The sequence below is a fragment of the Mustela nigripes genome, chromosome 1 (assembly GCF_022355385.1).
Source record: "Mustela nigripes isolate SB6536 chromosome 1, MUSNIG.SB6536, whole genome shotgun sequence".
NCBI classification, from domain to species: domain Eukaryota; kingdom Metazoa; phylum Chordata; class Mammalia; order Carnivora; family Mustelidae; genus Mustela; species Mustela nigripes.
Window position 1 is genome coordinate 20,418,401 of NC_081557.1, and position 27,718 is coordinate 20,446,118.

Genomic DNA, 27,718 nt, shown 5'->3' on the forward strand with positions numbered 1-27,718 from the left:
TGGGCAATTCCATAAGGTCAGGGAGCAGAGGGCACAAGAGAATAATTCAGAGAAGGGGGGGTCAGTCTCCTGACTTTTCTGGGGTTCACCAGAGAGGAGAACCTAGGGTGCAAGTGAGCGTGGGCTCCTATGTGTGTGTGTGTGTGGGGGAGGGGCTCGGGGCTGGTGTTGGCAAGGAAGGCTTCTCACCATTTCTCTTCCGTGCCTCCTCCTTTGTCACTTTCTGCTGTGCCATGACATTCTGGGGCGAGCGCCTCCCTGAGCTGGGCTTCCCTGATTCGTTGCTGATGACAGAGCCATTCTCACTGGGCGACCTGCTGGAAGTAACCATAGCAACAGGAAGATGGTAAGTTCCGACTCCAGAGCCTCCTCTCAAGGTTATTTTATTTGCGGTTTATGTCTGTCGCCTTTCATTCTGGCTTTATCCACAAAGAAGAAATGATACAGGAAAAGAAAACAGCAAAAACCAAAACAAAACTAGCCCCACACTACCTCATGGGGTAAGCGTGTGGCCATGGGGAAGTCTGCTGTTTACAGGGAGTGCTTAGCTCTGCAGAGAAGTTCAGCGAGCGTGGCCCTCAGGTCCCATCTCTGCTCCATTAACTCCCAGTGACTGTGGAAGCGGTGGTGATGGTGTTTGGAAGCATGCCCCCTTTTTAAAACACAGTGCTCTGAAGAGGGTTGGAGAGCGCTGGATTCAGGGGGCATCTGCGGGCACATGCACAAGACACAAGGTTCTCTTTGGCGATTCCCTTTATGGAGTAGACCTTGACCACTAAAGTTGAAGTCACCGCGTCACTGCGTTTATCACTTTGCCTCCCACACGGCCACGTGTGGGCACACACATGCTTTATAACTGTGTTAACGGGCAAACCAATCTGAGCTGCTTGGCCCTTCAGGAGGTGCTTCGTGGGCACCAGCTCTGCCGGGTGTCAAGCCACGTGTCCTGGTATACAGAGACACAAAGACGCCCCCTCCGTGTTCTCCAAGAGCTCCCCATCGGAAGCACCAGCTGGGTGCCAAGGGCTACACAAATGGTTTCAGAACTCTTCATGAATCGTAGGGACAAACCACTGGTCTGGTGATTGTCACCCTTGTTTCCGCAAGTGAAGGATGTGACACTGGCGGTGGGCGGTTTTGTCCCCGGCTAAGCTAGGAAGCAGCAGATCCGTCCTGGAAACCAGGGCTCCCCCTGCAGGTAGGGGCTCTCCCCACATGCCAGAGCCCCTCTCCTTCACAGTCTCCTAAAACATACGGTTAGAGCCCTGGGGCAAGCCAGGGGCTGCCTTCCCTTCTCTTGGGGCCCTTTCTGGTCTTCTGGGACTCTCTGGGAAATGAGCTTTTGGAGCGGCTGCTGCGGTTCGTGCTTCCTTAGGCCTCAGATTGTCATAAACACCAACTGCCTTCCCTTCTGTGGAGACAGTCAGAGGCAGGTATCCAGAGGCCTCATCGAACCCCTTATTCTTCTACCGTTGATGGTCTGAATTCAGAACATAAAGGTATCCAGCCCCTACGATGGAAGATGGGCTGGAATGACATGGAGCCCCTTGACCAGTAAGTAAGCAGCTTCTAAAGTGATTGCTCCTCTTTCTTCCCCTCCCCCTTCTCTCCCCATCCTCTGGGAATTTCAGAACCCCAAAACCACCACCAGTGAAAGGGCCGGCTCCCATCCACGGGATGAGGCCACATCTGCCCAGGGGTTCCACAGAACAACAGAGCCAAATGAGATGGTCCTGGCTGACGTGCTTCAGGCCAGTATAAGTTTAGGAAGTCTTGTTTATTATCTTCCTTCTTTGGGTGACCTAATGCACTTCAGCATATCAAAGGCTCTGATCAGTTCTGTAAAGAGACTCCTCTCCTTTGGTTTAACCCAGCATTTCTGGGTTTATTTGGCCCCAGATCTCTTTTACCACAAGACAGTAATATGAACAATACAGCTTGGGAAAGTATGGATAAGGTATTCATTTATTAAATATACATTATTTACCCAATAGCTCTTTGATCACTGAGTCCTAGATATACACAGACACGTCCACAGAGAACACATAAGCCCTGGGATTGTTTTCAGAATGGCACCTCCTCTTCCAACTGGCTTTATTGGGACAGCAAGACTCTCACTGAGGTCCAGAGAGGAAGAAAGAGGAAAGGCTTCTTGTAACCTATTTTATGTTCACAAAATACTTAATGGTATTTGTAGCATTTGCATATCTTTCTTTATTTGATCCTGAAATGATTTTCTGGCTGTTCCTTTCACTCCAGGGAAAGGCATGAATGAGCACATTCCTGGAGAGAAACTATACCTCTGCTTTACTCTTTCGTCAGCTTATAATCTTATGTCTACATGGGGCCATCAACATCTGGTCAAAAACAGAAAGTGAAATTTGTATGTGTCCATGTCCACTCACAGGACAGTAGCAAAGATGTTTCTGAAAGCAAGAAAGGGCCACCTGTGAGGCTATAGTTTTAGGCTGTTGAACTCAGTAGGCCCCCTTCTGGGGATATGGGTGTACGTAGAGGTTGGATGAAGGGGTGAGGAGGATTAATCAATCAGTTGCTGAACAGTTATGGTCAATCACCAAATTGAATGGCCGTCCCTACGAGGTTGATCCTCACCCATTGATCCTGGCCACAGACCAACAAAATAGCATCACCAACAGCCTTGGCTAGAGGGACAGGGCCTGCAATGCTTGACTGTTTGCAAGTGGCTAAATGCTCAGATTTCAGTTTTAAACCAGTTTTAAAAATAGATTTCAAAATCGAGATATTTTAGCGACCATCAAATTTCTGGTTTCTCCTGTTTTTCACTTGTGAAACTTTCTGGATCACCTAACAGACCCATTCTGAGAGGGCATGTGGTCCTCAACCAGCAGGAGCGAGGGAACTGATTGGCAAGATGGAAAGCCAGAAAAATAAATGCATGATGAGTTTGCTGTTGGTTTTAGCATCTTTGTTTCTTTCCCTAATGACTCCCATGGTCAGCTGAACTTGAACAGAGGTGAGCTTTCTCGAATAGCTTTGGCAATGAGAGAGCTAGACCTTAGCAAAATTCTATTTTTACAGTAATGTTATGAAGCAAACGTAGAAATCATTCAGTGGTGTAGACATTGTTTTCTTTATCTATATTTGTTTCATAAGCTATTATTTCTTTTATTAAAGATTTTATTTATTTATTTATTTGACAGAAAGATCACAAGTAGACAGAGAGGCAGGCAGAGAGAGAGAGAGAGAGAGGAAGAAGCAGGCTCCCCGCTGAGCAGAGAGCCCGATGTGGAGTTCGAACCCAGGACCCTGAGATCATGACCTGAGCCAAAGGCAGAGGCTTTAACCCACTGAGCCACCCAGGCGCCCCTAAGCTATTATTTCTTAATAAAATTCCCAGGGTAAGTAATTGAACTTGATTACCAAAAGTAGACTCCTTGCTAATTCAAGAAGAAATGCTTGTTCTAAAAAAATTTTTTTTAAATAAATTTTTATACAACTTAAATCACTCAGCTAGAATGAGTAAAAAAGGAATTTTTATTCTTCCCAGCAGTGCTGTGTTAATATCCTAATTTCAGTAATTCTATGTATTTCTTTTCAGGGTCCTCTGGTAGGTGATAAATAAGTTGTTACCATGCCTTTATTGTATTTGGCAAAGATCATAATGAGAATAATTACTGTAAGCAATTCTATTTGCCAGTCAATTCAGATAATTCATCTATTGCTTTGCCATATGTTTCAATTCTTCGTGCTGGGGCAGACCGTTGTAGTTGTGATTCTGATTTATTCCCACCTCCCCGTAACCAAGCTTTGGTGGTCTCCTCCCATATTAACTCTGGACTAGACATGTGTCTTACTTTGGCCAAAAGGACAGTAGCAAACATGACACTGGCAAAGATTTGAGACGTGCCCGCATTTGGAAGTTTGTTTTCTTGCTGCCCTTAGCACCCTGTAAGCACCCTGTGAGAAAGCCAAAGTGAACCTGCTAGAAAATGGGAGACCATGTGGCAGGGAGCCCCAGTTACCGGGCCAACCTGGCTAACCTACTGCCTGACTACAGATTCATGAGTGAGCCCAGCTAGATCAACCAAGCCTGGCTCAGCCCAGAACCACCACCTACCTGAGCTCAGCCAAAACTGCCAACCCACAAAAATCAAGAGCTGAAGAAATCGTGGTTGTTTTGAGCTGCTAAGCTTTGGAGGAATCTGTGGCAGAGCAATAGAGAGCTAATCCATATCTCTTCAACCTTCGTTCCTACCCAAGCTGGAATCCTACCTGCTGTTTCTCTCTAGATCTTTCTGAGGTACCAAGAACTCCTGGAGGGAAAAACACAGAGCCTTGTTGCATGACTCCAGTGCAAAATTTGTGTATTTGACACAGACAATTCTTCCATCCCCCTTCATAGAACTCCTTTCTCTTGGCTTCTTGGAATCCATTCTTGCTTTGTCCTCCCCATGACTTTTTTTCCAATGCTTTTCAGTCACCTATGCTGATTCTTCATCATCTAGACCTCTAATCATGGCAATGTTCCAGGGGTCAGGTCTTGGATCTCTTCTCTACCTATATACTCTCCTAGGTAACTTTGTTCAGTGTCATAGCTTTAAACAACTAAATGCTGACAACTCCTCCATTTATATTTCTACTCTGGACCCCTCCTCCGAACTGCACATTCATTCAGCTAGTTGAGTTCTGAGGACTTCCACTTGGATGTCTTAGAGGCATGTGAAACTTACTGTGTCCACATCCAAACTTGTGATCATCTCCTACAGATTTCTTCTCTTCTGATCCTCTCCAACACAACCTGTAGCAAATGTGTCCCTCTCTATTTCCATTCCTCACAGCAGTCTATCAGCAAAGCAAGTCTTGTGAGCTCTTCAAAAACGTGTCTAGAATCCCATCACTTCTCACAGCACCGCGCCTTGGCCCACACCTCCATGTCTCACCGGGACTATAGTAACAGCCTCCTGATTACCTCTCTGCTTCCACTCCGTCTCTCTACCATCGGTTGTCCACACAACAGCCAGAGTGAGGCTTTACAACTGTATGTCACAGCATGTCACTGTTCTTCTCAAAACCTCCAATGACTTCTGATCTTCCCTCACAATAAAATACCAAGTCCAGACTTTGGTCTGTAGAGCTTGACATGTTCAACTTCAGGCAACTTCTCTGACCCATCTGTCACCACTTCCTCCCTCGTTCACTTCGGCCTCCTTGGCCTTCTGGCTCTTCTTCAAGCACATGAAGAGATTTCCTCCTCAGGGCTTTGCACATCCTGTTCCATCTGCTCAAAATATCTTTGTCCAAGATAGCCTTGAGGCTTACACATCATTTCATTCAGGGCTTTCTCAAGTGTTACTTAGCCAGAAAATCTTTCCTTGACTTCCGGGCTAAAATAGCATCATGCCCCGCCCCCTTCCATTGCTCTATCCTCTTACCATGTTGTGGTTTTCTTCTCCATACCCATCACCACCCAATTTACTGTGCATCTATTTCTCCATTTTTTTATTTCCTAGCTCTCCCCACCAGATTGTAAGCACCATGAGAGTAGGAACTGTGTCTTGTTCACTGCAGTATCCCCAGGGAAGAGCATTCAGCAAATATCTGTTAGGTGAAGGGAGGGAGAGTAGGAAGGAGGCAGGGGTGATGTAGCTCTCCCAGCCTCCACTGTGGTCTCAGGCAAAGGAGAGAAGGGACTTGGCAATGGGAGTTGATTTGGCCAGCCAACAGGGCTTGCCATAGAGAGTTCATTACCTCTTTATAAGACTATTGTAAAGTCCTTACAGCCAGTCTCCTGGCCTCTAGCCTAACCTCTCCCATCTATCATCCACACTGCTACTGGAGTAGTCTTTCTAAAATACAAGCTGGATGTCACTGTCTTGCAGAAGAACTTTCAGTGGTTTCCCACTGCCCAGAGAATATAGGTCAAACTCCTGAGCGTGGCCATCGAGCCCCTCCACAATTTCCATCCATCTGGTTTCATCCTCCACTGCACCCCAACACTGTGAACTATAAACCCTAGGGACATTCACCAGTGCCTGAATGTGTGCTGGTCCCTCTTTTTTCCCAGCTCCTTTGGACTGGACGCCTTTCTCTCTCCCTAGCTGTTGACACTCCACTCACCCCCTGAGGCCCAGGTAGAACACAAGCTCCTCCACCACCTTTACCTTATCAGAATTAAGCTCTTTCTCCTCTCTTTCCACAGCACTTCGTTTAGACTCCCCTATGAGCACTCATATGTCATGCTTGGTTTCCAGATATTTCTCTCTCTATCCCTCTGTCATGAGATCCTTGGGGTCAGGACTCAATTGCAAACCTTTCTGTAGCCTTTCCAATGCATATCAAAGTGCTCTGCTAATGGTAAAACTCCTAAAATTAAAAAAAAAAAAAGTTTATCTATTTATTTTAGCAGGGGATGGGCAGAGGGAGAGGGAGAGAGATAATCTCAAGCAGACTTTCCACCGAATGTGGAGCCCAATACAGGGCTCAATCTCATAACCCTAATCCCATGACCTCACAATCATGATCTGAGCTGAAACCAAGAGACAGATGCTTAAACAACTAAGCCACCCAGGTGCTCCCTCGTTTTCAAGCTCAAACCACGAACTCTTGAAAAATGGCCAGATAAAAAATCCAATTCTACTGAATCAAGGGCACTGTTTCTAAGACAAGTTTAAAAATACAAGTGCGACACCAGTGTCCAATTCGTTGTAATACATATGAAAGCTGAAACTCTGCTGTTGTGGCTGATCAGTGACATAAAACCTCACAAAGCATGGCTCGTGAGAAGCCAGTGTTATGATCCTTGTCATCGCTCTTAGTCTCCTTCTCAAACATTCAAAACAAGCATGAGGGGGAATTTTCTTTTTTTTATTATCCTATAACGTATTATTTGCCTCAGGGATACAGGTCCGTGAATCATCAGGCTTGCACACTTGGCAGCACTCACCATAGCACATACCCTCCCCAGCGTCCATCACCCAGCCACCCTCTCCCTACCCCCCACTCCCAACAACCCTCAGTTTTTTGTGTGAGATTAAGAGTCTTTAATGGTTTGTCTCCCTCCTGATCCCATCTTGTTTCATTTATGAAGGGGAATTTTTGAAGAGAAAAGTAGTATTAACTCACGGGCTTCAGCTGCTCTCACCATCAATGATTCCCTTTGCTGGGGGTGGGGGAGGCAGAAGTCGGTCCCATGCCTACCTCTTTCTGGTTTCGGTGGACTTGGCCGTCTTGATGGTGCTTCCGTCCTGGACGATGTCTCTTTCCTGAGAGGCAGGAGGATCTCTAACAGGGAGTGGGAGGACCACCGTTTCCTGAGTCACAGGGACGACCTCCTCATCTGCCCCTTGCTGGCCCAGGTGCTGCTTGGCATAATCAAAGCCTTGCACAGGCTGCAAAGAGGAAATGGATCTGTGGTCAGATTTGTGAGCGTGACTCGAAATGATGGCTTTAAGAGAAGAGAGTGCATGAGACAGGACCACACTTAGCTTTCTGATGAACAACCGTGAACTCAAATCTCCCCCGTAATTCCTGTCTGCAAAATCAGAATCCGTGCTCATTTCACCCAGCTACAGAATCTCCCTAGACAAGACTTACTTGGAAAAATGATGACTATAAGCAAGACCTCAGTATGTGTGTGAGAACAGACTTCTCTCAAGAATCTTAAACCACCAATCTGAAGTCACTAGATACTGCTCACGAGCGACTCTTAATTGATACGTGATCTGTCTTGGAACGTCCTGTCATCCCTGAACTCCGCTTTCACACGGCTTTATGCGTAGTAAGAGGCGTGTGACTTTGCCAGGTGGATTCAAAGCTGAACCTCAGTTTTCTCATCTGAGAAATGAACACCATCACCTGGGCTTTACCTACACCACCCCTCAGTCTTAAAGGGGAATAGAGGCTCTGAAAACAGAGAGAAAGAAATGTGCTTCCACATGTGAAGACCATCATTAATAATAAAATGGGATTTGTGGAATCACTCGACTCCAGACCTACGGCTCTCCTATGATTCATTACTGGGTAATTAGCAAGGCTTTTATTGCACAATGTCTGAAATCCCAAGTGAATAGGGCAGCTGTGAACAAAACCCAACAGACGTCTATTAGTGGGGCAATAAAAAACCAAGAGGCGTGTTTAAACAATTCCTGAGAGTGTCTCTGTTCTGTTTTCCATCCCAGAACAGCACAACAGTGATTCAGGGCAGGACAGTGGGGTGGTGGGGAGTACCAGCTCTGAAACAGGCTACCTGGGTTCCACTCCTGGTTCCCCCATGTATTAGCTAGGTGACCTCGGGTAAGACATTGAAATTCTCGGCACGTTGGTTTCCTCATCTGTGAAATGGAGATCATAGTAGGGTAAATAGGATTAAATGTATAAGTATGTGAAAGTGATTTAATCACCCTCAAAGACACGCTGCGTGGATTGAGTAGTAAATGCATGTTCATCATTTAGTGACCTGCCTGTCCCAGGTGAAGTTCTTAGTCGGTATTAGTTAATATTGTTCACCTTCCTATTAAATCACAGGCCAGGGGAAATAGAAATCTGTGATTCTCTTCAAGAAAATCTGGAGATGAAACTCAATCTCCACCACGTGGGTTCCCTTAGAACCTGACATGGTGAGGACACCCGCCTTCAGCAGTGAATTTAGCTAAGAAATGTAACGAGGAGCATCCGGCTACACGGAATGGTCTAGGGCTGTGGCCCAACGTGTCGAATCCTCCTACCGCATCTCAGGACAGGAGGGAGTTTTATTGCTAAATCCAGCAAGGCTTCCTTACGTCAGGCTGTCTGTAGCTCGGCCATGGACCACCGTTCCCCCAATTCCCAGGGAAACTCCCTGTGGGGAATGTGCCCAGCCTTCCCTCTGCACTGAGACACACACCCTGACCCAGATGGTGACCCCGGACATTTTGTGCCAGGATCTGGCAACGCGCTTCTGAAATAATGTTTGTCGGTTCGTTTCCCTCCCTCCAGTGGGGCCACATGAAACAGAATGAGCCTTTGAACCGCCTAGTCATGCTCCTAGACTGCTGGATCGCCTGCTCTTCCAATCGACGGTCACCAAGGGGATTCGACGGAAATGTTTCTAGAAGCTGACCTTTCCTCCCCAGGTCCACTGTTTTATTGTCTCCTGGCTCCGTCTTGTTGCTTCCATTCAGGTCTTTTCTAGGCTCACCCTTGACAAGCTTCTAAAGCTATTTCTCTGAAAACCACTCAGGTCATGTCATTCCCCCATTAAAATTATTTCACAGCATTCAAACCCTTCAGCAAGGCATTCGGACCCCACCCAGCCTGGCACGACCCACCCGCTCAGCCATACTTCCTGTGGGCCCCTTTTCCGTAGTACTCCCATGCCTCCATGACCCTATTTAATGTAGTGCTGACTGTAGTTCATGGGCACTGGCCTGTGCCAGGGACTGTGCCTGATGCTGGAGATATGAAGATGAGTAAGAGCGGGCCCCCACCCTCAAGGAGGCTTTGATACTACTGGTAGAGTGCCGAGTGCGTGACATCAATTATCACACCTCATGCCCACCGTGGTTCAAGGAGGTGGGTATTCTTATGATGAGTCCCCACTTTAAAGATAAAGAAACTGAGATGTGGAGAGCGTAAGCCACGTCCCCAGACCATGCGGCTGGTCTTTGGTGAGGTCGAGATTTGCATCCAGTTCTGTGTGACACAGAACCAGAACATCTAACCACTGCCTAGTGATTCTTCCTGTGGCCTCTGCTCTCCTTCTGAAGCCCGCCATCTTGGTTGGGCATCTGCTACTGTATTTGGCTTGGCTCCCGTGCTGAGACTCCTGGCCTGGGCAAGGAATTGAGAGTCTCTAATGATGGCTAAGATTGCCGAGGAACCTAGAGAACAACAAGCTGGCTCTGGCCTTCTCCCTCTTGCCCCCACTCTCCCTGTATTTGGCCCCTCACCCTTTACCTTGGGTTGAAGTTATCTGCTAGATACTTTAGGGGACTGCGTTGACAATGAGTGAGCAGAAAGAGAAACATTAAAGAATGACAAGGTCAAGGGTGGCCTACTGTTAATTACGTTAATAATAACAGTTCTCACATATGTTCAATACTTATAGCTTGCAAAACATTGACACCTCATTTCATGCTCACAACCACCCTGTGGGGGAAGCAGGGCAAACATCACAGTCTTCATTTTACAGGTAAGAACACAAAAGCTCAGAGAGTTTCAGTGACTTTCCAAAGATCACACAGCTAAGTGGTGAGAGACTCAAGACTAGTCCCTTACTCTTCTGACTGGTGGGTAATGGTCTTTCAACCTTCAATTTGAAAAATCACCTATGATTTGTTAATTGCCCTTGGACGCACACTAGTGACCTCTGACACCATTGAGATATCATCAAGTATCTACAGTTGCTTCAATGAGTTTTGTAAAATTATCAGATCAAAATGATCCCCAACAATTTCAAAGGTAGACATGTTATCCTGACCTTTTAAGAAAAAAGCATGTATAATAATAAAGGCCAACCAATAGATGAACGGATACAGAAGATGTGGTTCATATATATATATAATGTAATATTACTGAGCCACCAAAAAGAATGAAACCTTGCCATTTGCAATGACATGGTTGGAACTACAGGGTATTATGCTAAGCACAACAGGTCAGTCAGAGAAAGACAAATATCGTATGATTTCACTCATACATGGAATTTAAGAAACAAAACAGATGAACAAGAGGGAAGGAAAGAAAAAAAAAATAAGATGAAACCAGAGGGAGAGAGACAAACTATAAGAGACTCTTAATCACAGGAAACAAACAGCATTGTTGGAGGGGAGGTGGGTGAGGGATGGGGTAACTGGGTGATGGGAATTAAGGAGGGCATGTGATGTGATGAGCACTGGGGGTTATATACAACTGATGAATCACTGAACTGTACTTCTGAGACTAATAATACACCATATGTTAATTGATTTTAAATTAAAAAAATAAAGACCAACTTGTAGGTAATATTTATGTGAGGCACAGCTCAAAGTAACTTTCATAGCTCAGTTAATCTTTCCAACAACCTATAAGTAAATACTGTTATCATCCCCCATTTCACAGATGGGAAAACTGAGGCACAAAGAGGTTAAGTACAGGTCACACAGAGAGTATGTGAAAGAGAGGAAACAGCCGGGCGTCTTTAGGGGGTGACTGACCTGTCCCGAGCAGATGGTCATGCCAACCATTGCGGGCCCTCCAAGCTCCATCCTGCATCTGGATGTGGCCCTAACTACTTTCCCGTAAGGCTGCCTGTTCCAGGGAGCCATGTTCTCATCAATTACATGAAGGGAACCACTGGGCAAAGGCTGTGAATCCAATGAACAAAGAGTAAAGAGAAATGAACCGGGAAAAAAGAATGTCACAAAAACCCTGATGCCTGGCCCTCAGGCATTTATCATCTTCTCAGCATTCAACCTGCAGAAGCCCAGCTGACCACCAAGGTTAACAGCGTTCCGTTTATGGTATCTTGTCTCTGCAGAAGGGCGGTGGCGTGCACGCACCAGCCTTGGCTCCCAGGACAGGCGCGTATGCGCACTCACTCACCTCTGCTTAGCCTCTCAAGTCTATTACAGAGTCTCAGCAGGGATCCCCGGGAATGTCGTGGGACACCGCAGCCTGCATTCTAAAGACGCAGGGATGTCCCTGGAGACGAGGAGGCCATCCTCCCGCTCTCTGGATTGGTCACAAAGGCAAACTTTTTCATCCCGCCCTGTCCCTTGGCATTAAGTGAATTCTGTTCACACACACGGGTGGCGAGGAGTGATGCAGGCGGCTCTGTCCTCTCAAACACTGCAGTGTCCCTGGGTTGCAAGAGCAGAAGGACTGCAGTAAGAAAGAGGCAGTTCCACCCCGCTGGCTTCCTGGGATAAAAGGGCTTTGCAAATCAAAGCGCTCAGCCCTGCCTCATCAAGGGAGAAAGCAACCAGCGCGCCACCCGCAAGTGAAGCCAGAACGTAAATTGGCTTGGTTGTCAACATCCGCCAAGCATCTCTTCAAGCACCACGCCCCAGGTAGGAACATGGAAGGGGCGACGAAAACCCACAAACATGAATCTCTTCCAGCTTCCAACAGCTTTCCAGCCAGAAGCTGTGCTGAAATCATGGGCTGCCCACCTCACCTTGGCAAATTAATAAAATTCGGGCTTAATCTGTAACACAAAGTTGGCATTTACAACCTCTGTGTGGCAGGTTTTGCATTCCTGGGCTCGGCTGCAATTAGATTCTGGTAATTACTGTTATGTCTGAAAGGCTCAGTTTGTAACTAAGCTAAGATGGGAATCAAATACCCCTTCTTGGAAGGGTTTCATGTCTCATTGCTTGGACCATTGCCAACACAGTGCTGCTTCTGGAAAGCGGGTGCCTTTGGGGCGACAGAAACAGAACAACATTCTTTTGGAGTTTGGCTCTTTCATAGACAGAATGTCTGATCAAACTGCAGCGTTGTAACAGGTGAATTAGTTTAATAAACAACAAAATCCATTTGACTTCCTTTGCCCAAGCGAGGTGCGACCATCCAGAAAGGACTAGGCAGGCATGACTCCTGGAAGGACCATCTCCGTGACATTCATTCCAACAGAATGGAATTCCTTTTGCCATTTCATTCCTGCACAGGTGGAGAGAGTCAGAAGTTCTGTGCTGAAAGAGGAGTTTACCTGCCAAATCTCAGGGTTCAGGAAGGTGTAAAACGGGGATAGAGCCCAAACACACAGGTCTGAGCCACAGTCGTTCCTCTGCCGCTAGTTAGGTTACTTTGGACACATTCCCACAGTTGCTCTTTTCCTTCGGGTTTCTCAACAGTAATATGAAAATAATAAAACCTGGACCAACTGCAACCAATCTTATCGGGCTGCCGTGATGAGCTAACGAGATGACAGACCCAGAAGAAGCTGGCAAATGGTGGGGCGTTATTGAAACATCAGGCATTAGAGATTATCATATTTTCCTCAGAGAGGAAATATTATTTTCCTCCCTTCCCTCATGAAGGGAGCTATGTGACTGGAAGAGTAGCCTTCAGAATTTCCAGATTCCACTCTGCTCCCAGTCACCAGAGGTGTGGCAGCTGTGCAGGGTGGACGGGCTCCCAGCCACGCTTCAGTGGAGCTGCTGAATCGGTGTTCGATGGCCGCTGGGCCAAGGCTCTGCAGCTTGTCCGTCATGGCAGCCTTTAGCGATATGCCGCTCCAGCCAATGGAAGGACCATTTTGAGAGTCTAATGAGTCCCGAAGATTCGGAGTCCCTGCATTCGGAGCTAACAGACCTGGTTCTGCCATCAGTTGTGCTGCTTACTAACTGTGTGATCTTAGGTTGCTTCTCTACAAAAGGAGGTTGTCAGATTAGGCGCCCTTTCAGGTCTACCTAGCTCCTGATTTTCTGTGCCTCAGTTTCCTCACCTGCAAAATAATGGTCCTTCCTTAAAACATTGCTGGGAGGATTGAGTTGCTGTCCGTAAAGCCATCGGAAGCACTTATGCTGAAGGCACAGCATTAGACAAGCATTCGCTATCATGTCCTGATTATAAACATAAAGGGTGTACAATGATGTGAATATGCTTAACAACACTGAATTATACACTTGAAAAGGGTTAAGAGGGTAAATTTTATATTATGTATAATTTTCTATAATTTTTTAAAGATCTAAAGAAAGAAAGTGTCTCCTCCAAAATGAGGGCTTGCTAGAATGTTTCTGAAGGTATTTGCAATGGCCTCAAAAGCCAACAGAGAAAAGGCAGGCAGAGTCCCTCCTCACCGCCTCACGCACCTTTGCTCTCTGAGGCAGGTTCATCATGGTGTCTGGCTTGAAGTCGTTCTTGTTCTTCCGGCAGAGCACGGCGGTGATGATGATGATGATGACCGTGACCACGGCAATGGGTGCCAGCACCGCAGCGATGATCCACAGGTTGTTGGGTGGATTCTTCACTACGGCTGTGGGAAAAGCAGAGGGAAGCACATGACAAGGAACACTAGGAGGAAGAAAGTAGCCCCTATACTCCTGGTCCCAAGTCATGAGATTGTGACGTGAGGGTCTGGGATCAGAAGGGCTCTTGTCTTGAGCAAGTAACTCAAGATCTCTGAGTCTCTGTTTCCTCTTCTATAAAATGAGGCTGTCACTTTGTTAGGCAGCCAAGAGATGAGGGACAGGTGGACCTCTGCTGTGGTCCCTAGTCGGTTCTCAATAAATACTAGCCTTCACTATTACTAAGAGAAAGAGGAAGATGGATGGTATCAATTTTCCCTACAGGTGATGACCATGAATCCAAAGAGAAGAGAGAAGACATCTGAGGGTCAGAGTTGGACTGGAGGCAGTCCATCTCTCCTCGGAGAGATGTCTTTAAACAGTGGAGTGAAGTCACTTCTGAGTGATTGATTAAAAAACACAGCTGAGTAGATGGATCTACCCCCACCAAGGGTGGCTGGGGAAGCTTGGAAATGCCTTGGTCTAATCATAAAGAGCAGGTTGCTTTCAAAGCCGGAGTAAGGAGTAACCGAAGATATTGTCAGTAGGAAGAATGTGTTATTAGGTCAGGAGGTGCTTCTTTGGATGTGGGATTGGAACTAGTTAACCTACAAGGGGCAATGGGGTGATGGTCATGCTCTATATCAGGATAGGAATTAGGGGCACACAGGTGTATACAGCTGTCAAAAATCATTAAGTGATATACTTAAGATCTGACATTTTACTCTATATACATTTTACCTAAACATCATAAACAAGTATTGAATTCTAGGCAACGATATACATGCTCAAGTATTTAGGGTCGAAGTTGCTGATGTTTGTAACTTATTCCGAAATGCATCAAGAAAAAATAAGATGGATTAATTGCTGGATGGAAGGACAGACAAATAAATATGTGAAAATGAAAGCATAGTAAGATGGAATCTAGGTGGTGGGAACAAAGGGTGTTCACAGTATGGTTCTTTCAACTTTTTTATAAAGTGAGTTAGGAAAATGTAAAAAAGAAAAAGTCTTTGGCATAAGATGGATGAGTCTCCCCCATGATCACTGGCAGAGAAGCTTAGAAGATACTTTTGTCCAATCAAAAAGACCAATGTGTTCTTAGAACCGGAGTAAAAAAATAACCGTAACCAAAACAATCATCTAGAAAGAGTTATTGGAAGGGAGTGGGTCTATAGGAAATCTAGAAAAGAGAGTCAAAGGGCAGTTAAGAACTTGTCCATGTCATAGGAATGTGCCCCAACTGGCAGATGTGGGGAATCCAGCTGGGGTATGTCTATCCTGGTGGACAAGATGGCTGCGAGTGGCTGTTTCAGCTTATTGATACTGTCCCCTAATCCCACCCAAGTTCTCTGCTCTCCTACACCCTAGGTAATCTCAGAGACTCATGGCTTTAAATACCATGTATGCTGGTGATGTTCAGGGATAGATCTCCAACCAGGACCACTACCCTGAACTCTAGATTCCTACATCCAACTACTAACTCAACTCCAACTGGATACTTAAGAGACATCTCAAATTTACTATGTCTAGAACCCAACTCCCAATTTCTCCTCCAAACTCATTCTTCTTGTGATAGTCTCCAACCCAATAAGTTGTGGCTCCTTCCTTCCAGTCATTTTGGTCAATACTTTGCTATCAATGTTGACCCTTCCCTTTTAAACTCACCCCAAATCCTATTCATTGACAAACTTTGTCATCTCCACCTTCTAAATAAATCCACAATCTGTTCACTTCTTTCTATCGCTGCTCCCCCTGTGGTCCAAGCTACCAACATCTCTTATTGAATTACTGCAGTGGCCTCCTACCTTGTCCCTTATCCTCTATAATCTATTTGAAACACAGCAGCAGAGCAATCCTTTAGAAACTCAGATCACAACACTCCTCTGCTCAAAACCTTCCAGGGGCTACCTCTCCCCTCAGAGTAAAGGCCAGAGTCCTTATAACTTCTAGAAGAGCCTAAGTTATCTGCTTTTCCAACCACCCTGTTATTTCTCTGGCCTTACAGCCCACTGCTCTTTCCTTAACTCACTACCAGCCTCCTACTGTTCCTCAAATGTGCTGGATATGGTCCTGTCTCAGGACCTTTGCACCAGTTTATTCTTCCACCTAGAGTGACTCTTCACCCAGACATCCATGGCCCCCTCGCTCACTTCTTTCAGGGCTGTAAACAAGTGTCACTACATCTACTCTCCATCAGATAGGAATCTCTGCCCCCAGCATTCTCCATCCCTCCATCTCCTCATCCTACTTAATTCTTCTCTTAAGCAGCGCCTCTCAAACCTGTACATGTCAATTGCCTGGGAATCTTGTTCAAATGTACGATTCTGATTCTGTGAATTGGGGCGAGGCTTGAGATTCTGCCTTTCTAACAAGCTCCCACGTGGTGTCCATGCAACAGGCCCCCAGGCCACATATGGAATTGTAAGGCTTTAAAACAAGCATTACTCTCTGATGTGATACATATGTATTTGCTTATCCTCTGCCTCTCCATTAAAATGTACACTCCAAGAGAGTCAGGAGGTTTTGTTTTTCTTTTCTCTTATTCATCGTTATACTCCGAGGGCCTAGAACAGGGTACTCAATTAGAAGTTGAACGACTGTATAAATGAACTACCATTATCTCCGTTGCAATTTGGCTCCCCATGTACGTTTTTGTATGGCAAAGACTAAGGGCCAATTAAAGAAGTCTCATCTCTTTGGTAGTTCTAGTCTATATTTTAAATTAATATACTACCAGTCTGGTTTATATACCAGTCTTTTCTAAGTCTGCTTAGCATAAGTTGGTCCTCCTGGTCCTGCTGAATTCCAAGGGCTACTAGACCCACAAAGCTGAGGACAAGACTCCGGAACACTTTAGAGACCCCACTGGCAAGTGACACAGGATGAGTCGGCTGGTCTTTCTCTCCAACTTCAACGGCTCCTCATTAGCTAAGATCTTTCTCTCACCCAGCAGCACTAGGATCTGGAATTCTTTAGTATAAAAAAACTTCTTTTCCATAGTTTTTATCCATCAGTGATTAATCACATTATTAACTTCTGAAAACAGCTCATTAGATGATATGCTTCTGTTGACATCAAACATTTAATTGCTACTGCTTTTAGTAATTTGGTATTTACGAGTGAGTTTGATGCCATTAACATTTTTTTTTTAAGATCTTATTTATTTATTTGACAGACAGAGATCACAAGCAGGCAGAGAGAGGGAGAAGCAGGTGCCCCGCCAAGCAGGGAGCCCAATGAAGGGCTCGGTCCCAGGACCCTGAGATCGTGACCTGAGCTGAAGGCAAAGGCTTTAACCCACTGAGCCACCCAGGTGCCCCACCATTAACATTTTTTAAAGCTTACGGTTTCCATGAAAAATAATCCTATGCCTCTTTTGGGTATGCTATTCTATCATGGTGAAGAAAAATGCAGAGCATATCAGAAGATGATACCCTAAATGTATATTTCATTAGCAAGAGTTAATATTTACATGTGTCTTTCTTTTACTTGGCTTTATCATTTTGGTGTCATGTTCCTTCTTGATGCAGTATGTAAAATCCTTTCACCTCTATTTAGATGGAAAGAGAATACATTTATCATATGTATATTAGTAAATTCATTTAACAGTCAAAGAGATAGTAAAGGTAGGTCAACCGAAATCATTCAAACCCAGTGCATTCATTGGTACAGTGATCTAAAACTGCAAAGTCATGTACAGAAGCGAAGAGGCAGGAATGGCTCCATAATTTGCCAGGACTTGGGGCGAGAAAAGACAATAAAGGGCAACGACACATTCTGAGCCTCTGCTGTGCGTGAGGCTCTGTGAGAAGTTCTTGGCTCAGGTGCTATTCTTACCCTCAGTTTGCAGATAAGGAAACTGAACCCCAGGGAGGTTGGATGGTTTTATGAAAAGTCATCTCTCTGAAATAAACAGTTTGCCAGTTCTAAGTTGGAATTGAGAGTGTGTGTGTGTGTGTGTGTGTGTGTGTGTGTGTGAGCGCACATGTGCAGGGGAGGGTCTGGCCCAAGGCCCAGTCACTGGCGAGCGCTCAGTCCATGTTACTCTCCTGCCCAAACACTCCCGTGGCTCTCATTCCACTCGGGGTGTGGTCTTTAGGGCTCAAGCAGTTGTGGTCCCTCACGTGCACCCTGACCTCACGATGTTACTCTCCTCCATCAGCCACATCCGCGCTGGGTCTCGAACCCTCCCCCTCTGTCTTGTCCCTCGGTAGCCCCAGGTGGTTGCTCACGGATCTTCTCCTTAAACCCCCAACCATTTTAAATCCCGACATTTACCTCCTTGACACCCCCCTGGCCTCCTCTGCTTCATTTTTTCCCAAAGCACTTATGAGCATCTAACATTTTATTTGCTTATTTTGCTTATTTGATCTTCCCATTCAGGAATGGAAACTCTGGAGGGCAGGGGTTTTGTCTGCTTTGTTCACTGCTATCTCTCCAGGACCGGGAGAGTGCCAGGCACATAGCAAGCTCTCAAAAATATTTGTTGAAAGACTGAATGAACACAAATCCCCTTTGCCAAAGGATCAGGCTATTGCTTTCTTAAAGTGACATTTTTGCGGCAATGTCTGACAGCCAGGTAAGGTAAACCAGTCCCCACTTGGGTCAGCCTCATTGTGGGGAGAATCTTCCCCACTCCAGTGGCTGGATCACTGCCGTGAAGGGCGCCTCCTTTCAGATCAGGTGGAGCAGGTGAAAACCTCCATCGGAAACATGGTCGATTCAGTAACGTTTGCTGTCGCCCACTCAGAGGTGATGGGAGGGGCAACGGGCATCGCATTCTCCATCACAGGGCACTGCACGCAGGGCACTGCACCCTGGCCCTAGTGATTTAGAGACACTAGAACACACAGAATGTTAACACTCTCCCTTCAGAGGGACGAGGTGTTTGTTCAACACCACAATTCTCCATTTAAGGTGTTGATCTCAGGTTCACATTGCTGGCTGATTTCAAAACTTCAAAACTATTAAGAGAAAATGGCACCATATCCGCCAGGAAACCACTCCCACCAAGGTCACCAACTATTGCCAATTTTACCCAATCCAGTTCATTTTTGTCTTTATAGTACGTTGCCTCTCAAGAATAGAAGTTGACACTATAGCCACTTCCTTCTGGGACATTTCTTTCTTTGCTCATTTCTGGACCTTGTGCTCTTCCGGGCTTCTTCCCACCTCCCTGGCTCCTACTTCTCATTGTGGGCTCTAGTTCTTCCCTCTTGTAGACTCCCACCTATACTCATGGCTCTTCTGGTTCATCTCACCTGCTCGCTTAGCTCTCTCTGTCACCTGCGTTGATGACTCCAGGGTTCTAGCTCCTGAGCTCTGTGTGGATGTCTGCGCGGACATCTCAACTTTAACGTGTCCAAATCGAACTCCCAATTCCATCTCCCCACTCTTGCTCCAACTCCAATAAAACTTTCTCTCCTGCCTCTCAACACATGACAGCACAAGCAGCACTCAAGCAAACATCTGGGAGTCATGTTTGATTCCTCTGACCCGGACCTCCTCCTGCCACACACAGAATCCATTGTCTTGCCCCATCAGCTCTGTCCCCCCCCCAGAAGCTCCTAAATCCATCCACTTCTCTGATCTCTACCTCAAATACCTTCACCTCTCTCCTGGGCGCTTGCCATGGTTTTCACTCCTGTCCTCTACAGTTCGTTCTCTAGCTGGAGAGGGAGAAAGAGCTGAGGATGGAACCCCAGGGAACTCACAGAAAGACGATGCAGCAAAACCGAAGAAGCAAGTTGCCGACCTGACCAGATGTGGGGACGGAACCCACAGGGAGGGAAGGAGAGAGGCACAGAAGAGGAGACTCTGGGTTAAAGACGTCATTTAGAAGCCGAGATTGCACAGGGTGGCCATCGTTTCAGGCAAAGCTGCGTCTGTGAGGGTGTGCGGACCAACAAGTGACTCCGCACCAACAAGGAAGCCGGACTCACCCGGATGAAGGCAGGAGACGAGCATGAGAGGCAAACCACAAGCCAAGATCCAGGTTCTTGAGGAGTGTGGACACCAGCTGGGAAACCCATGGGAGAGGACAACCTTCCGTGCCCGGTGCTCAGCAGGCTGCCAAATCTACAACATCCACCACGGGGCTCTCTCACCTTCGTCACCACCATCCACCTCACTTTCTGTGTAGGCCTCGTTTGCATCCCCAACACCTGGGTCACCACAGACCCTCCTCACTAGTCCTGCTCCTCTCATTCCGGACCCTGCTGTCAGGTTAACCTCTGCAAATACTAGGTGGTTCTACTGACGCGAGTCCCCTGCCCAGAAATCCAACAGCTCCCCACAGCCCGTCGTGTTATGCTCGATCTCCTTCTCCCACCATCCAAGGCTCCAGTCTCCCAAGCAATATCCCTTTCTGAGCTCATCAGCTCTTCCTCAAGTTTCTGCTCGGCAGGCGAGTTGGACCCCTTATTCCTCAAGCATGCCCAGCACTTCTCACCTCCCTTCTTTTGCTCCTGTAGCTCCCTCTTTCTGAAATATATACCCTTCCTCTCTTGCTGCTGAAATCTTAGCGTGTAACCCAGTTGAAAACACACACTTGAGGTCAGATAGATCCAGATTCATATCCTGGCGAACCAAGGACCAGTTCTCTTGATGTTGAGCCAGTCGGCTAACTTTCCTGAGCCTACGGTTCCACACCTGGGATTTGGAGCTGAAGGAGGTTGTCCCAGTGAGAGGGGAAAGTGAGGAAAGCTCTGTAAGGCAGCAATGGTAGTGCCGGCCACAGAGGGGGCAACTACCGTTTCTCATGCGCTTTCTCTGTTTATTCTTTCTGGGTGGCCCCGCAGAGCAGACTGTCCCTCCCCTGAGCCCTGGATCCCTCCGCCTCCTCCCTGCACTCTCCCGCATTCTGCTCCTTTGTATCTGCATTCACTCCTTCTCTGCTCCTTAAAGATAGCGACCAGGTCTTGCCCCCTTCTGTATGTCCGGCAGCACCGAGCACAGTGCATGCAGGACTCCGTAAATGCTTATTGAACCAAATTATCTTTAATTCCCCAGCAGACAATACAATCTCAGCCATCGTGATTTATCTAGGAGAAAGAGTGGGTAGGACTTGGGGCAAAGCAATACCATTATCATCATCCTAATACCCAAAACATATCCCTCACCCAAAACCTACAGCTTCAAACAACACAGGAAATAGCTGACTGATTTAAGAATCTTCTCCAACACAAATATGTTTAGGTCCGGGTCCGTTAATGTTAGCTTGGGGCATCACTGTAATTTGCAGGAAACATTTAATGGTGTTACAAGTAATGAACGGGAAGACTATCCCCTTACGGTCAGCTTGCAGAAGGACAACATGATGCAGGGTCAAGGCCATCCTTTGGGAGTCAATGGTGCTCAGGATCTTGGCAGCTGCAGTCCCCAGCAAAGGCTTCCCGTTGTACAGGGTGTAGTAAGTCAGCTCCGCTGGGTCCTTGGGTCCCGGCACCCGCTGCATCTTTACCATCTTTTGGAAAAAGAGAGGCCATGTTTACAGGGCATCCTGAACCAACCTGCAATTACCGGAGCGATCCGCAGGCTCTCTCCCGATTGCCGGAGCCTTCCGTGGCTACCAGGACCCGCAACATATATTTTAGACATCAACCTCTGTGTACCTCCCTATCACCAGCATCTCAAGAAGCCCTGCTATGGCTGGAGGGAGAGAAAGGGAGGAGAAAAAGGGTTTGAAAATATGAACATCTGGAAAGAACAGCTTGAGACTGGAGAAGAAAACGCTGAAACGGTGATGTCTTCCAGCCTCCAGAGAACTCTGGCCTCATTTGGAAATAGGCCTGCACATTAATTCAGGGCATGTTAGGTTATTCTCAAACAAGATTGCTAATTTCAAACTCCTGCAATTGCCAGGGAGGAAAGAAAAATGAACTTATATGTCTGTAATTCAAAAGATCTCAGATAAAAGCAGGACTTAAAGTTCCTTTTCTAAAATAACCTTTGTCGCCTTTTCTCCCTGTGCAAGTGATACATATTCACTACAGAAAATTTGAAAACACAGAAAAGCATCAAGAAGTGAAATAAAATAAGAACAATTTGTAATCCCTCCACCCCAAGCTAATTACATTATTCTGGAGCCTGTGCCTCTATTCTTTGTTTTTTTCCACACAAACCTTTTATTTAGTATTTTACAAAATTATTTATCTTATTCCCTATATAGAATCACACATTGCTATTTTTCCTTGCATCCTTATGTGACCTTAAATGCAACAAAAGCACAAGTGGTTATGCAATGCTCACCTCATAAACTTATTTAACAAATCACTTTTTGTCAAACACTTAAATTGTTACTCATTTTTCAGTCTTGGGGCTAATTGATCATCATTATGAATATATAAAACATAAATTTTTATATCTACATAATGTTCTACTACATGCATACCTCATAAACTCAATTAACACTACATTTTTTAATGGTTTGTTATCAAGTTTTCACTACTGTAATTAACAACTGATAAACATTATGGTATAGCATTTTCCAAAGTATATATTATAGATTATGAGCTTCACAGGATGTTAAAAAATACTACAGAAATGTTTATAGCAATATTGTCACATCAGCAAAAAAACAAAAACAAAAAGAAAACTTGAAATCAGCTAACAGTAGAAGGGATTAGTAAGCTATGGTATAGTCACACAGTGAAATATTATAGAGTAGTATAAATACCACGCCTATTTGTATCAATATGGGTGAATACAAAAGTCTGATAATGAGCAAAAGGAACAAATCACAGAATATAAAATTCAAACACAGGCAAAACCAAAGGATGTCGTATTTAGGGATATACACACATGGATGGTTAAACCTCACAGAAAATACAGGCATGACTTAAAATTCAGAAGCACACTCAACTCTGATAGAAAGGAAAGGAGTATGTATAATCAGAGAAGACACGTAAAAGTCTTCTGGGGTAAGGTAAGGGAAATGTTCTTATGCTTTGGGTTGTGGCTTCCTTTTATTAGTGTTCTTTGAAGTCTACATGACTTGATACTCCTGTGTATGTCTGCTATACATAACAATTAAAAAAAGATACTACTACAACCCAATAAAAAGTAGGTTTTAAAAAAATCTGACCAGACGCTTCACCAAGGAAGGTTAGCTGAATAGTCAAGGAGCATACACAAAATGCTTAATGGGGAAATTAAAAGTAAAACCACAGGATACCACTATCCCCAGCAGAATGACTGAAATAAGGGCCGACAACACCAAGTGTTGATGAGTGTGAGGAGTAACTGGAACTCTACATCTGGTAGGCGGGAGTGAAAATGGTAAACTTTGGGAAAAGGTCTAGCAGTTTGTCAGCTAACATACACCAATCCTAGGAACCAGCAATTCTACTCCTACACACTTAAGAGAAATGAAAATCTATGGCCATAGAAAGACTTGTAGAAGAATGTGTATAGCAGCTTTGTTTATAATAGCAGGAAACTAGAAGAGGTCTAGAGGTCTCCCAGCAGAAAAACGGGTAAGCAAACTGCAGTATATTCAAACAAGGGGAGGTTACTCAGTGATGAAAAGGAATAAACTCATGAATAACACAACATCATGAACCTAAAAAACACTCCACTGGAGTCAAAAAAGCTTCACACAAAAGGGAATTTACTTATGTATATGAAGTTCTAGATCAGTCCAAACTGATCTATGGTGTGGAAATAATATGTTACCTTAAAAGGTAATGTAGTCATGCTATTAATTGTAGAACCTAGATGGTGACTTTATTGGTGTTCGTTCTATAATTTTTTCACTTTTGTGTGTTTAAAAATGTTCATAATAAAATGTTGGAGAAGTAGAGGCATTACTAAAAATAAGGTTCTTTTTTTTTTTTTAAAGATTTTATTTATTTATTTGACAGAGAGAGATCACAAGTAGGCAGAGAGGCAGGCAGAGAGAGAGAGAGGGAAGCAGTCTGCCTGCTGAGCAGAGAGCCCGACGCAGGACTCGATCCCAGGACCCTGAGATCATGACCTGAGCCGAAGGCAGCGGCTTAACCCACTGAGCCACACAGGTGCCCCTAAAAATAAGGTTCTTATTGGCACTTGAATTTACAAACCAGTGCACTGAACAAAATTAAAGGATTTCTTTACTGCAGGTGTTTCTAGAGTTTTTGGCATGCCAGTAGGCCTTGGGAATCTTCAAGAAGGGGCTACAGGATGAACCCTGGCCCAGATTGATGGGCCCACAGAGCCCCTTTGCCCCAGGACACCTTATAGGACCATTTTTCTGGACACTGTCTGAGAAACACTGTTCTACTCTCTCATCTCTGTGTTCACCCCTATCTCCTCAGAATGAACTTTCAGGAGTAAGTTCATGACCATCTAGGAGGCTCTCGTCTAAATTGCTCACTTGCCCTCCATAGATGTCATATCCATTTACTGTGCTTGGAAGTGCCCATTTCATTGCAACCTCACCAACACTGGATAGTACCATTAGAAATCTTTGACAGGTGAAAATGGTAACTTGTGGTTAAAATTTGCATTACTTTGATGGCAAATGGAGTTAAACATTAAAAATAAAATGTTTACTGGTCCTATTTATTTCTTCTTCAGACTCAATTTTTCAGATATGTTCACTAGAGAAATATGTTTACTTTCTAGACATATACATTTCCATATTCATGAAAGTGGCTCATCTTTTAAAATTATCTGAGCCCAGCAAAAAGGCCTCTGGGCAGAAGGATGATGTAAAGCTACGCAGAGTGAGTTTTATTTGGGAAATTCAGGCCTGCCCTTCCTGTCCCTTCTGGGAGAGGAGGGAAGGTCAGTGTTTGTACAGAGAGCTAGAAGGTAAATGGGCATTCAAGTATTTAATAACTTCACTCAATGTCAATTTCAATTTCGTAGCAAATTCTTCTTACCAAGATTTCTCCAAGAGCCATGTGAGAAGGTCATCTAACGGCCTCTGTAAACTAGGGATTTGCAGAAATAAATCCCTCCTTACATCACTCAGACTTTCTGGGCAGCTATGGGGCCACACACATCGAGTACTCAGAAGAAATGAGGAAAGACTACCTCGCTGGTCTCTTGTTGACATGTAGAATGTGTTATGTTTCTTAGGTTTACAAATAACACCAGGATGACAGGGTTGTTCTTTCTCTCCCTTCAGCTGAGGCAAATCCCATTTCACTGAGTCCCAAAGGTTTCCTTTCTGTTATCTGGAGAAGCGTGAATTACACGGTTCACATGGACCCCACAGAGGGTAAATCATAACCTGGCACAAGAACTTAACCCTGGCTTTACCTGGCCCCAGGCTGTCACAGACTGCAAAGACTCTGACAGAAAGCAACAAGTAATAGGACAGGGGGTCAGATTCACCAGCTGTGAATGGAGGACCCAGAGTCTCCCTCCGGGGCATGATGCTAGACTCAGGCAGGGAAGTGTCTTCCAGAAAATGAGTTCTTTGTACTTTCAAAATTGCCTGGGGACATGATCTGCAGACAGACTGGTGTAATGGCTGTAATTTCCTTTAAAACACTTCCTCTTAGATGGGGTGATATGTTTGTATGTCTGGGTTAAGTTACACCCTCCGTGGGGCAATCGCCAATCACCAGTTCACACTCCAGAGGCAGAAGGCTAGATTCCAATTAGGAAACCCACACAGCCACCAGCCCGGTTTCTGGACTCTGACCCCTTGCTCCAGGAGCCTTGCTAATTAGCATAACAAACATTAGCCATCCATTCTCCGCTTAGGTGAAATTAGTGGTATTCAAGATATGAGGATCAGCTAGAACATGGCTAGAGATGCTTCCACTCTGGCTTGAACTGAATCCAGAATCTAAAGAAGCTTGGCGCTCCTACCTTGGGATGGCCATGGAGTCTGACTGGTCCTACTGAAGCAGACTCAGAGTCGAGTGCTTATAGATTAGCTGGGAGGTGCGAGGCACGGACTGACAGGAGGTGATGGGGGGGTGGCAGGGAACTCGAGAGAGGTACATTATTAATCCAGTTACTACAGCGGGTAGCTAACGCTTAACTCCATGGGAAGGCTCTGGCAGACACTGAACACGCACATTTCGGAATTCCCCTAGCCAGGAAGCAAGAAGGCTGTCTGTCGTATTCACACCCTCGCCGCTCATGAATTCCCAGGCACTTCCAGCCACTTCCGACTTCTGGATCTCAAGAGTGGCCCTTCGATAAAGGGGCAGCAGTGGTATGGAAGGCCGCTGGCATTCGGTAGAGATGGGATGGGGATTTGGGCAGTAGTGCCTGGGCTACGGCTCCCTTGCCTAAGTCCCTGCGTGGTCCCCTGTCCGTTAGGAACGTGGAGGGCTCTGTTGGTTGAAACTGACTAATTAAGGATCACAGAATCCTGCCCCTGGAAAATTGGTTTGTGTGTCTGCCACCCACAGGAGTGGATGGCCCCGAGGTCTGGGATTCCGTCCAATCTCCCGAACAGGTTGGGGAGCAGTGCTTGTTTCCCAGTAACTTTTGTTTAATAAATACGTGCCCATGTACAGAATTTGTTCTGAAACCTTATAGTCTAGGAGGAAGACATTCAGGGGAATGTAACTCACTCTCACCCTCCCACCACCAATTCTGATAGTCGTGACCATGAACCCCCCAGACCTAAGGGCCGTGTTGATGACCTGCTCCTCTGCACGCAGCATGGTTTACTTGGCCCCAGGATGCTCCCGCATGTCCATTAAAAGAGCCCAGTGGCTCTGGCCACACCCACCTGTACGGTGTAGCTTCCCAGGGTGGTGGCCCGTTTGAACCGCCGGCCTTGTTGCTGGGACATCATGAAGAGCTGGGCCAGGCGCTGCTCCATGACCCGGGCAAAGCTCTGGTTGTGCAGGCCCACCAGCGAATTGTCCACGCCCTGGAGCACTGTGGAGGCAGAAGGCAGAGGGGCAGCTCAGAGGACAGAGTCCGCGCTGATGCAGAAACCGCGGCCAGCCCTGGGTCTGCACCAGCCATGCAGGGCCATGGGCCCTATCTCGAGTTGGGCTTGGCCATCCTTACCCAGCTTCACCCTCACGACAGCCCCAGGAGGCAGGAATCACTGTTTTCATGTTACAGACGCTGGAAGGTTATAGGGTTTGTCGAAGACCATGTAGCTAGTGACGGGCGCCATCAGGCTTCAAACCCACACTTATGTAACTGCAAAACCCAGGCTCTCTCCTCCATGAGCTGTGACACGCCTAATGCTGTTGTACTGAACCCACACCTTATTTAAGATGTTCTGTGTTGTTAGATCATATGGGAATACAGCCTAGCCGGCGGTATGACTAATCGCAACTTTCCCTGGTCCCCACTCAGAAGGCCTGGCTCAGGGCTACCCTCACTTCATCAGGAGCTTTGCGAAGTCATCAGGGCTCCAGCCTGCAGCTCAGTTCTTCACATCTCGACAAACCACCCTGTTCCATGTTCTCATCTCCCCCTCCTCTAGGGGGTCCTTTGGGGAAGCACCCTAAAAGTGACCCACAGCCTCTCAGGTATAAAGCAGCTTAGCACAATGCCTGGTGCACAGATAGTACATGAAACTCCTCTTTCCAGTCCTCCTGCATGGCTGGGTTTCCTCTATACCCTGAGCTCTCTGGGAAGGTAAGGGTTAATGATGGGCCTCCAGGCAACAGCTCCTGGATGCGTGGAGGAGACCCCCATGAACACCAGGAACATCCCAGGACTGAAAGGTCACTTCCTATAGGAACGATTTCCTTTTGCCGTCTACCCCCAAAGCCCAGTCCTTCCTCCAAGTCCTCTGGGAAATGCAGGGCACCCCAAACACACAGACATTGTCTCCAAACACAGTCAGCCCTGAA

The 27,718-nt window shown here is 46.1% G+C and overlaps 1 protein-coding gene across 9 annotated transcripts in view; it reads right to left on the reverse strand.

Moving 5' to 3' along the window:
• The window catches only part of KIAA1549L (KIAA1549 like), a 255,597-nt gene that overhangs the window by 60,483 nt on the left and 167,396 nt on the right, over window positions 1-27,718 (reverse strand). For 6 of the 9 annotated variants that reach the window (XM_059406186.1, XM_059406167.1, XM_059406129.1 and 3 more), the window contains 6 exons: window positions 26,632-26,783; window positions 21,243-21,414; window positions 13,752-13,915; window positions 11,151-11,300; window positions 7,180-7,370; window positions 190-317 (listed from right to left, as the gene is read on the reverse strand). In XM_059406186.1, coding sequence (XP_059262169.1) covers window positions 190-317; window positions 7,180-7,370; window positions 11,151-11,300; window positions 13,752-13,915; window positions 21,243-21,414; window positions 26,632-26,783 — 957 coding nt within the window. The remainder of the gene's footprint in view (window positions 1-189; window positions 318-7,179; window positions 7,371-11,150; window positions 11,301-13,751; window positions 13,916-21,242; window positions 21,415-26,631; window positions 26,784-27,718) is intronic. The other 3 variants (XM_059406204.1, XM_059406149.1, XM_059406139.1) reach the window with 2 other exon arrangements.